The sequence below is a fragment of the Sus scrofa genome, chromosome 3, assembly GCF_054392235.1.
Source record: "Sus scrofa isolate SSC_HxYL_T2T_F1_AM1 chromosome 3, Sscrofa_HxYL_maternal_Yorkshire_Landrace_v2.0, whole genome shotgun sequence".
Classification (NCBI taxonomy): Eukaryota; Metazoa; Chordata; class Mammalia; order Artiodactyla; family Suidae; genus Sus; species Sus scrofa.
The window spans coordinates 30,523,938-30,536,045 of record NC_139385.1 but is presented as its reverse complement, the minus strand read 5'-3'; the positions used below and the strand labels follow the sequence as shown (position 1 = coordinate 30,536,045).

Below are 12,108 nucleotides of genomic sequence, written 5' to 3'. Positions count from 1 at the left end.
AGATGGTGTCTCTGTGCTATGTAAAATACGTCAGGAACACTCCATTCATTAACTACAAAAGTTCCTCTGCATGGGGTACAAGGCCATCAGCAACTTGTTTTCTGAATACGCCCCCAGCCTCATTGTGTCTCATCTTTTGAACTGTATGCTCTAGCAATATTGAACTAGTAGTTCTTTGCATGTACTGTTATCTCTTGCTTCTCTGGCTTTGACCCCCCTTATTCTAGTTTTTTCCTCCGTTCCTCATTTCTTGAGTCGTTCTTCATAATTCTAGAAAATGCTGACTCTTGACTATTCAGTCTCCTCTTCCCTCTTTTGTGCTCCTTTCACACTTCTGTGAATTCTCTGAGGACAAGGATTGTGTATTAAGAATATTTTAGAGTTCCCATCATGGCTCAGTGGAAACGAATCTGACTAGCATCCACAAGAATGCAGGTTTGATCCCTGGCCTCGCTCTGTGGGTTAAGGATTTGGTGTTGCAGTGGCTGTGGTGTAGGCTGGCAGCTACAGCTCCCATTTGACCCCTAGCCTGGGATCCTCCATATGCCTCAGATGTGGCCCTAAAAAAGCCAAAAAAAAAAAAAAAAAGATTTAAGCATGCTGTAAGTATTTAAAACTCCGCTTTTAAATAACTGAATTATGTGAATATTTAGCTCAATTTAGTACACTTGCCTCTCCTTCTTACCTTACGGATTTCTTTGGTGTACTTCCACTGATCATTGGCAATAGTAGTCTCTTGTTAAGCTACTCAGGTTCTACTGTAACTTACTCTGAAGTTTATTTAACTCTCCAGATGTAGTATATCATTATCTGTTCATTTAATACTTTAAAAATGTGACCTTCCACACTTAAATGTTATCATCCCTCCTTGTACGATACCTGGGTTTTTTCTTTATGTGTCATTCACTTTTTGAAGGGGGAGCTATCTTTGCTCTACCGTAATTGGCTAACTTAATGGGAGAGAAAACTAATAGAACTTTCTGAATTTTCCCTCAGTAAGCAGGCCAATTGTGTGTGAGGGAAATACAATCATAACGATCAAAGAAGATACCACTATTGTGTCTTTAAGACTCAAAGGCAAAAGGCCATGAAGGTGAAAGAGGGATCCATACAAATTTAGTCAATTTCAAATTATGACTGATTATAGCACCTGAGTCTTTTTACTTGTCCCTTGTGACAGTAATACTGTCATTTCTCATCATTTAAAATTCTGAATTTCTCTGTCCCCAACACACAATTGTTAACTTTGAATTTTATTTTCCTTTCAATGCTAATATTTGCTTTTTAGTGTATGTTGGTTTAAAATATTTGTTTTGTACTTATGATTCATTCTAGGTAAAATATCATCTGCGTTTTAGTAGGTTCAGTAGTCCTTCAGATAAGTTAAATGGAAACAGGGGCTGGAATACAGGTCTTCTCTTTCCGGTAGTACCTTCTCAAGGACCCAGGAACCTAGCTCAAACAGATGGAGGATATCCTGGTGAGCTGATCCTTAAGCATCCTTGTTATTTTGGTTGTAAGCTGGCAGTCATATCAACATGTGTGACTCATTTTTTTTTCCCAACATGTGAGAGTTGTTTATTCATTAATTGTGACAGTGAATTTTTTAAATGTATTTTTTATTATAAAAATGAGCATTTAGAAAATGTTATATGTTTGAAAAAAAAATCTTTCTTTAACCTTAGATCATTTCCTGAACTTTACTAATGTATATCCTTGAATTTATATAATCATAGTTGGTAAATGTTGGCTCTGCTGACGAACAGACACATCTTCATATACTAACATTGTCTGCATACTTGTAGTTCTGAATTATTTTCAGGGGCTGATTGACTTTTGATTATTCGATGATAATCTTATTCTTTTTGAATTGTATAGATTAAGTTGAGGGGAAAAAAATAGAGGATTTGAATGAACTAACAAGTCCGAAAACTTGTCTTTAGTAAATTATTCATCAGAAGACAAAAGCTCTGTGATTTTACCATTACCAATAAAAATTAGAAACAGTAAAAAGAGTCTGTAATAAGTGCATGGTTAGGAATATGATGGTATATCTGTTTGACAGACTATTGTGTAGTGATTAAAAATAGTTATTATCAGGACTGATAAATATGGAGCCAGATGTATAGAATTATGAAAATATGTAGGGGTCTACATAGATTGGAATAACTGTCTGAAAATAAAAACAGTGGTGGGATTGTGTAGTGTATTGTCATTTTGTCAATAACATTTTGAGTATTTCTCTAATCAAAAGTTAAAAAGGAGTCTGGCCTCTTTTAAAATTAATGTGCTGCATGCTAAGTGTGGTTTGTGAGACCAAGTTCATTGAAAATAGTGTGATCTTGGTGGAAAATGGATAGTTTACAACCAAAAAGAAGATTTTATTGTACAAAAACACATGCATGGAATGTTATTCTTAGAGGTAGGTTTTCCTTAAAAAATCCTCCATAAAACAAGAAAGAAAATAGGCAATTTTCCAACTGTCAAAGACACTGCATAGTCAAATAGTATTAAAAATTGGTAGGAAGAAGCAATCACTTTTGTAAATGGTAGTATAGGGTAGAGACTAGGAGTAGATGACTTTTTTTTTTTTCTGCTCAGACTCTGTCAATCAGTAGCTTTATAATCTTAAAAACTTTGGACCAAGTTTTTTCATATGAAAAATGAGTGTTTAGACTAAGTGGCCCTTTGGGTCTCTTTCAGCACTAAAATTCTATGCTATGATTAGGACTTGGACCAGTTAAATAAACTACGTTGTGGGAGAGAAGATCAGAATTAGTTTCATGAAATTTGAAAGTGAGACTTTAAAAAATTGTAGAAAGAATACTTAGCATGAGATCCATCTTTTTAAATTTTCAAGTGCATGACATAGGCATGTGGTTGTATGACAGATCCCTAGAACTTTTTAATCTTGCAAAACTCAAACCTTATACCCATTAACAGCTCCTCATTTTCACGTCCCTCTAGCCCTTGGAAACCACCATTCTACTTTCTCTTTCTATGAACTTGACTTCTCTAGGTATCTAATTTAAGTGGAATCATGCATGGTTTGTTTTTTTTGGGCATCATGGCCTCAATGTTCATCCATATTGTAGCATATGACAGAATTTCCTTCTTTTTTAAGGGTGATATTCCATTGTATACATCACATTTTGTTTATCTATTCATTCATCAAAGGACGTTTAGGTAGCTTTCACCTCTTGGCTATTGTGAATAATGCTGCAGTGCACATCGGTGTGTAAATATCTCTTTGAGATCCCATCTAAAATTCTTTTGGATATATACCAAAAGGTGAGATTGCTGATCATAGTGTAATTATTTTTAATATTTTGAGAAACCTCCATACAGCTTTCCATTGCAGGTGCATCATTTTATCTTTCCACTAGCCATTCACAATTATCCCAATTTCCTTACATTCACACTAAAACTTATTTTCTGTTTTTTGGTTGTTGTTGTAGTTGTTTTGTTTTTGTTTTTTTTTGTAGTGGCCAACCTGGAATGTGTGAGGTGATATCTCATTGTGGTTTTGATATGCATTTTCCTGATGACTATTGTATTTGAGCATTTTTTCATGTGCCTTTTGGCTGCTTGTATATTTTCTTTGGAGAAATATCTGTTCAAGTCATTTGTCCATTTCAATATGGTTGTTTTTGTTGTTGTTGAGTTTTAGAAGTTTTTATATATTCTGGATATTAACTCTTTACCAGCTTCATGGTTTGGGAATATTTTCTCCCATTCCACAGGTTATCTTTTCACTCTGTTGATTTTTTCCTTTGCTCTGCAGAAAATTTTAAGTTTAATGTGGTCTCCTTTGTCTATCTTTGCTTTTGTTCCCTGTGCCTTTGGTATCATATCTGAGGAATCATTGCCAAATACAATGTCATGAATATTTTGCCCTCTGTTTTCTTCTAAGAGTTTTACTGTTTCTTTTGGTGTTTAATACATTTTGATTTAATTTTGATTATGGGATAAGGTCAGGATCCAACTTCATTCTTTTGCCTGTGGATATCCAATTTATCCAGAGTAATTTTTTGAATATCTTTTCCCCTGGTGCCCTTGGTGAAGATGATTTGACCATGTATGAGAGTTTATTTCTGAGTTGTAAGTTCTTTCCCATTAGTCTGTCTTTATGCAAGTACCATACTTTTTGATTACTGTAACTTTGCAATATATTTTAAAATCAAGAACTGAGTCCTCCAGCTCATAGGAGCAAGCACTCTTCTTGCTCAAGATTATTTTGGCTAATTAACGGTTTTTGAAATTTCATATGAATTTTAGGATATTTTTTCTATTCCTACAAAAAATGCCATTGGAATTTTTATAAAGATTACATTGACTCTGTAGATCCTGCTGGCCTATGCCAAAGCCACAGCAATGCAGGATCTGAGCCACATCTGCATTCTACACCACAGCTCACAGCATTGCCAGGTCCTTAACCCACTGAGCAAGGCCAGGGATTGAACCTGCATCCTCATGGATGCTAGTCAGATTTGTTAACCTCTGAGCCATGACAGGAACTCTGGGGTGCGATTTTAAAAGGTATTGTGTTTTTATATTCCTTTTCTAATATTTAATTGTTAGTATACAGAAATGCAACTGATTTCTGAATGTTAATCTTATATTCTGCTACTTTACTCAATGCATTAATCAGTTCTAGTAGGTTTTATGTGGACTCCTTAGGGTTTTCTATATATAGTATCATGTCATCTGCATACAGTGATAATTTTACCTCTTCTCTTCTAATTTGGATACCTTTTATTTCTTTTGTTTGTCTGGCTGCTCTGGCTAGGAATTCCAATACTATGTTGAATAAAACTGGTGAGAGTGGGCATCCTTGTCTTGTTCCAGATTTTAGTGGGAAGGCTTTCAGATTTTCTCCATTGTATATTATATTGCCTGTGGGTTAGTCATAAATGGCTTTGATTATGTTAAGGTATGTTCCCTTTATACCCACTTTGGTAAGAGTTTTGATCATGAGTGGATGCTGAACTTTGTCAAATGCTTTTTCTGCATCTATTGAGATGATCATGTGGTTTTTAACTTTTCTTTTGTTAATGTGGTGTATGATTGATTGATTTGCATATGTTGAACCATCCTTGTGAACCTGGGATGAATCCCAGTTGGTTGTGGTGAATGATCTTTTCTATATGTTGTTGGATTCAGTTGGCTAAGATTTTGTTGAGAATTTTTGCATCTATATTCATCAAAGATATTGGCCGATAATTTTCCTTTTTGGTGGTATCCTTGCCTGGTTTTGCTATTAGGGTGATGGTGGCTTCACAGAATGTCTTTGGGATTATTCCTTCTTTTTTAATCTTTTGGAAAAATTTAAGAAGGATGGGTATAAATTTCCCTTTGTATGTTTGGTAGAATTCGACTGTGAAGCCATCTGGTCCTGGACCTTTTTTTTTTTAGGGAGTGTATTTATTACATATTCAATTTCATTTCTGGTGATAGGTCTGTTCAGTTGATCTATTTCTTCTTGATTCAGTTTTGGCAGGCTGTAAGTCTCTAGAAAGTTGTCCATTTCTTCTAGGTTGTCAAATTTGTTAGCATATAATTATTCATAGTATTCTCTTATTATTTTTTTTTGTATTTCTGCAGTATCTGTTCAGATTTCTCCTTTTTCGTTTCTTATTTTGATTATTTGATTTCTTTCTGTCCTCTGTGAGTCTGGCCAGAGGTTTGTCCGTATTGTTTACCCTTTCAAATAACCAGGTCTTTGTTTTATTGATTTTTTTCTATTGTTTTTTGAACCTCTATTTTATTGATTTCCTCTCTGATCTTTATGATTCCCTTCCTTCTGCTGACTTTAGGTTTTGTTTGTTCTTCCTTTGCTAATTCTTTTAGGTGGTAGGTTAAATTGTCAGTGAGATTTTTCTTCTTTTTTGAGGAAGGCCTCTGTTGCCTCTAAGCACTGTTTTTGTGGCATCCCATAGATTTCTGAGAGGTTGTGCCTTCATTATCATTTGTCTTGAGGTATTTTTTAATTTCCTTCTTGATTTCCTCATTGACCCATTGGTTTTTTAGTAGCGTGTTGTTTAGTCTCCATGTAGTCAGTTTTTTCTCATTTCTTTTCCTGTGGTTGATTTCTAATTTCATGCTATTGTGGTCAGAGGAGATACTTGAAATAATTTCTGTACTCTTAAATTTGTTGAGTTTATTTTTGCGCCCCAGTATGTGGCCACTCCTTGAGAATATTCCTTGTGCACTTGAATATATTATTCTGATCTTTTGGATTTAATGTCCTGAAAATACCAATTAAGTCTAAGTTTTCTATTGTGTCATTTCGGATCTCTGTTGCCTTATTGATTTTCTGTCTAGAAGATGTGTCCATTGATGTGAGTGGGGTGTTAAAGTCCCCTACTATTATTGTATTTCCATCCATTTCTCCTTTTATGCCTGTTAGTATTTGTTGTATGTATCTGGGTGCTCCTATTAGGGGCATATATATTGATGATTGTAATAATCCTCTTCTTGAATGGATCCTTTTATCATTAAATAGTATCCTTCTTTGTCTTTCTTTATGGCCTTCATTTTAAAGTCTATTTTGTCTGATATGAGTATTGCAACTCCTGCTTTCCTGTCAGGTCCATAGGCATGAAGTAGTTTTCTCCATCCCCTCACTTTCAGTTAATTTGTGTCCTTTGCCCTAAGGTGAGTCTCTTGTAGACAGCATATTGTAGACTCTTGCTTTTTTATCCAACCTGCCACTCTGTGTCTTTTGATTGGAGCATTCGGCCCACTGACATTTAAGGTAATTATTGATAAGTATGTATCTATTGCCATTATAAACCTTGTATTCCAGTTGATTCTATGTTTCTCTTTTGTTCCTTTCTTTTCTTTTTTTGGCTGGATTATTTATTTTATGCTCCTGTCCCCTTCTTTTTAGATTTTGTGGATGAATTTTTTGGTTTTAATTTGTGGTTGCCCTGTTTTTCAAGTATGTTAACCCCTTCCTATATCTGTTTTCTTTAGCCTGATCATCATATAAATTCAAACACATTCTAAAAAGAGTGTCTAGGTTTATTTACTTTCCTTCCCCACATTTTATAATTTTGAAGTCCTTTTTTAACATCTTCATGCTGTCCTTTTGCTGTTCCTTGGGTTTATTGTTGCTTTTACAACATTTTTTTTTTCTTTTAGATCTGTATAATGGCTTATTTAAGTGATTGCTTTCCAATTGTAATTTCCTCCATCCTATTTTTTCTTACTTCTTTTTTACTTAGAGGAGCCCTTTCAGCATTTCTTTTAGAATGGCCTTAGTATTGCTATACTTTTTTAGTTTTTGTTTGTTGGAGAAATTCTTTATTTCTCCTTCTATTTTAAATGATCTTCCTGCTGGGTAGAGTATTCTAGGCTGCAATTTTTTCCTTTTAGAACTTTGGGTATATCTTTCCCTTCTCTTCTGGCCTGTAGTTTTTCTGTAGAGAAATCAGCTGATAGCCTTATTGGGGTTCCCTTATTATTAACTCTTTTTTTTCCTCTTGCTGCCTTTAGAATCCTATCTTTAACTTTTGCCGTGTTTATTATAATATGTCTTGGTGTGGCCCTGTTTGAGTTCAACTTGTTTGGGGCCCTCTGTGTTTCCTGTATCTTGATATCCACTTCCTTTTGATTTGGAAAGTTTTCAGCCATATTTTCCTCAAATTTATGTTCAATCCCCTTTTCTTTTCCTTCTGGAATCTCTATTATGCATTGAATGGACCTGCTTAATATTATCCCATAGATCTCTTATATTGCTTTCATGTTTTTTTTTTTCACTTGATTGTCTGTCTGCTGTCCTAATTGTGTGATTTCCATTATTCTATCTTCCAAGTCACTGATTCATTCCTCTGCATTATCCATTCTGGCTCTCAGTGACTTTAACTCAGCTTGTGTCTCTGCAAATGAGTTTCCTAATTTTTCTTGACTCGTCCTTATATTTTCTAGTTCCTGTCTAAGGTAACCTGCATTACTGTTCATAACCGCTCTTAATTCCTTTGTATTCGCTCTTAATTCCTTCAGTATTTTCACTATTTCCTTTTTGAACTCCATGTCTGTTAGACTACAGAGGTCTATTTCACTGTTTGCTGCTTCAGGTGAATTCTGTTCTTTTAACTGTGAGTAATTCCTGAGCTTCTTTATTTTACTTATAAATTTTCTGATTCTGTGAGTTTAGGAAAAAGCACTACTGTAGTTTTGAAGGGCTATTTATATGCATGAGCTACTCTGGGTATTTTGTGAGAGCTTACTTTTTCTTTCTAGGGTGCTGTGCATTCTTCCAGAGAGATGGCCGGTAGCTAGTGCCTGGTTGCTGGGTCCTTGGCAGTGACAAGGACCCACAGGAAGGTGGTGCAGGCTGCTCCTAGTTGCGGGACCCTGGGAAGTGAAAGTGATCAGGCAGGTGTATGTGGGGCCTGGCATGTTTGTCAGTGGCAGCAGTAGAGCAGGTGCGTTCCCAGTGGAGTGACAGCAACAATGGTTGGTGCTTGGTTGCTGTGCCTTCTTCTTTGCTGACCTCTGAAGTGCCTGGAGCTGATGGTGGTGCCTGTTCACAGACCCCTTGTGGTGACAGGCCATGCCCACCTCTGGTGTCTGAGATGACTACTGTGGTTTGCCCCCACTGCCTGTAGATCATGCAAGAGATGCTGCCTTGCACTTAGCCCCCCACTGTCCTTAGCCCACACAAGAGGTGCCTGGCCACCCATAGCCTGCATAAGAGGTGCCCGGTTGCCTGTAGCTCCCACAAGTGGCACCTTGCCATGGGTAGCCAGCACCAGAGGTGCCCCACCCTCTGAGAGTCTGCTCGTGTGCAGGGAAAGATATTCCTGTGGCAGTCTGTCCCTCCTCCTTTCACCCTCCCCAACAATGGAACCTTGCTTCTCCTGTGGGCCCAGACCTCCTCCCAGGTTTCCCTGGCTACAGCACTTGGTTTTCCAGTCCGTGGTGCCGCCATTCCCTAGCCCCTCAGGCTGTCGCCACACAATGAATCCCATCCCTCTCCCTTGAATTGACCTCCAGAACCTGAGTCTCAGTGCCCAGCCCCTGCCTGAGTCAGTTTGTGCTGTCCCGAGGCTGTGGTACAAATGGTCTGTGTGGCTCTGACTTGGCTTTGCCCTCCCCAGTCCAGCTGCTATGCTTTCCTCTCCAACTTTGAGGTCCCTCTGTCTCGGCTGATCTCCGTGTCTGTTAGGTGGCTTCCCAGGGTGTGGGTTCCTTTCCTTTTTAACAGCTGCTTCTCAGGAGTGCTTGTCCTGTCCTGATTCCTTCTCTCTCTCTCTTTTTTCCCCCTTTCTTGATTCCCAGTTATGTGGAGGGTTTCTTCCCCTTTTTGAAGGCTTAAGGTCTTCTGCCAGCTTTCAGTACATGTTCTGTGTGAGTTGTTCTACCTGTAAATGGTTATTTTTTCTTGAGTGTTTGTGGGAGAAGGTGAGTGCCATGTTTTACTCCTCCACCATCTTGATACTTCTATATGTATGTATATATATATAGTTTATTTTTCTTAGAATATAGTTGATTTACAGTGTTGTGTCAATTTCCACTGGACAGCATAGTGACCTAGTCATTTGTGTGTGTGTATAATATATAAAATAACCCAGTCATATATATATATACACACATATGACCCATATATGTATACACATACATATGACCCATATATACATATATGACCCAATCATATATATGTGTGTATATATATATATGTGTGTAGGTGTGTATATATATGTGTGTGTGCATGTACACATTATATATATACACATTCTTTTTCTCATACTATCTTCCATCATGGTCTATCCCAAGAGATTGGATATAGTTCCCTTTTTGATGCTATTATAAGTGGGATCATACCACTTCTTACTCTGAGCTTCATTTCTTTGCGTATTTCCATTGTATAGGCATATATCGGGCATTTTCTTGAATTCTAATTTCTTTTAGCTGATAAAATTACATAAAGCACTCGTACCATTTTCATGCAATAATTTATTTTGGAGAAACTAGTAATATAATTCCACGTTATATTATCTTTTTGTGTTCCAAATAGGTTTTTGTGACCTTGTTTTGTTTTGTGAGTTAAAAGATTTGAATTACCTTAATTGCCTTCTTTGGCTGGCTGTTTCCTAACACACTGAACTTGACAATTTTTGTTTTCTCATTTAGGGTATTATAAAGGAGGATTCCTGCTTGTGCAGCATGCCGTAGATAAGGCCATCATGATATATCATAATGACAGAGCTGCAGAAATGCTGTTTGAAAATCTCACCATTTTTGTTAGGAGATTTCCATACCCTGCTCATTATAGTGATATGTTTATGAGGACTTTTGCAGCTATCTTCCCTTTGGCAGTTATACTTATATTTTCTCTTACTGAACTTACCCTTCTCAGGACCATTGTTATGGAAAAGGAAAACAGATTAAAGGTAACTTCACTCTCTTTGTAACATTTTGGCCTGCGGGACAGTTTTGTGTGCAGGGTTGGACTATTTCTATACATTTGGCACTGGTGAATTGTTGCATTATAGTAGGAATGTACAAATACAGATTGGCTATAAGTATGTACTTTGTCATTTGTCAAATGGTAAATGACAATGTGGGGGAGGTAGAAATCAGTGGAAATAACTTCAAAGAGTTAACTTCAAATTCTGGAATTTTGCACACTGGAATTTTGCCATGTTTCCTAAAGGGATAGTGATGCTTGGGTTTAATGAGGTCAGAATGGGAAAGAAAGAAACGTCATTTTTCTGGGCAAAGGATTGTTCTTCTTTCCAGGTGTCCTGGTTATGTTAATTAAATTTCCACCCCCCCCAAATCACCCAGCCCTGAAAACCAAGTCTTATCTGTATAGTATAGTGTAGAAAGTATATGAGTGCTGCCACTGCCCGCCTTATAAGTTTTGGGTTAGTTTCTTGACGTCTCTGTGCCTCATCTGTAAAATGGAGATAAAAACACCCCTACTACATAGAGTGATTGTGACATTTAGAGGTAGTAGCTGTTTGCGCATAGGAAATATGTAGCTACCAACATGAATTCTCTCTCCATTCCCTTTGTCGCCTGTGTATGGTATGTCAACGAGCATACATTCTACTTCTTTGTTTTCATTTGTGGAAATGTGATTTTCTAGTTCAAGCTCTTATGAATTTTTCATCATCTGGCTAGCTCAGAATTCTTTTCATTGGTTTCCCCAGCCACTGTCTCCCCTTGATCTTGCTTCACACTGAACTCTTTTTCCCTTGATCTCCAAATGGTTCATGTGGTACCATTCTTCATTTTATTTTCTCTGACTAGCACATCTCTTTCTCTTTTTTTCCCCTAACAAGTGAATAATCTCTTTGAAATCTATTTTCAACTTTCAACTTCAATAACTAGTTTTTTTCATTGTGTCTTCTGATCCTGTTACACAAACTTCAATCATGTTGTTAAAATTATTTATTTATTTATTTATTTTTTCCTCTGTACAGAATGGGGACCAAGTTACACATGCATGTATACATTTTTTTCCTCCCATTGTCCTCTTGCGATGTAATTTTTCATTTTGAACATTTAAATTGAAATATAAAGTAAATACATATAAAAATATATACCTGTAAATTGGTACAGCCACTATGGAAAACAGTATGGAGGTACTTTAGAAGGCTATACACAGAACTAGTGTATGACCCAAGCAATCCCACTCTTGGGCATATATCTGGACAAAACTTTCCTTGCACCTGCATGTTCATTGCAGCACTATTCACAATCACCAAGACGTGGAAACAACCTAAATGTCCATTGACAGATGATTGGATTAAGAAGATGTGGTACATATACACAGTGGAATACTACTCAGCCATAAAAAAGAACAAAATAATGCCATTTACAGCCACATGGATGGAACTAGAGACTCTCATACTAAGTGAAATGTCAGAAAAAGACAAATACTATATGATATTGCTTATAACTGGAATCCAATATACAGCACAAATGAAACTTTCTACAGAAGAGAAAATCATGGACAGGGAGAACAGACTTGTGGTTGCCAAGGGGGAGGGCGAGAGACTGGGAAGGACTGAGAATATGGGATTAATAGATGCAAACTGTTGCCTTTGGAATGGATAAGCCATGAGATCCTGCAGTATAGCACTGGAAACT

At 36.8% G+C, this 12,108-nt stretch overlaps 1 protein-coding gene across 3 annotated transcripts in view; it reads left to right on the top strand.

Moving 5' to 3' along the window:
* ABCA14 (ATP binding cassette subfamily A member 14) overlaps nucleotides 1-12,108 on the top strand; it is a 203,442-nt gene that overhangs the window by 20,601 nt on the left and 170,733 nt on the right. For all 3 annotated transcript variants that reach the window (XM_085017381.1, XM_085017382.1, XM_085017380.1), the window contains 2 exons: nucleotides 1,336-1,480; nucleotides 10,141-10,400. In XM_085017381.1, coding sequence (XP_084873507.1) covers nucleotides 1,336-1,480; nucleotides 10,141-10,400 — 405 coding nt within the window. The remainder of the gene's footprint in view (nucleotides 1-1,335; nucleotides 1,481-10,140; nucleotides 10,401-12,108) is intronic.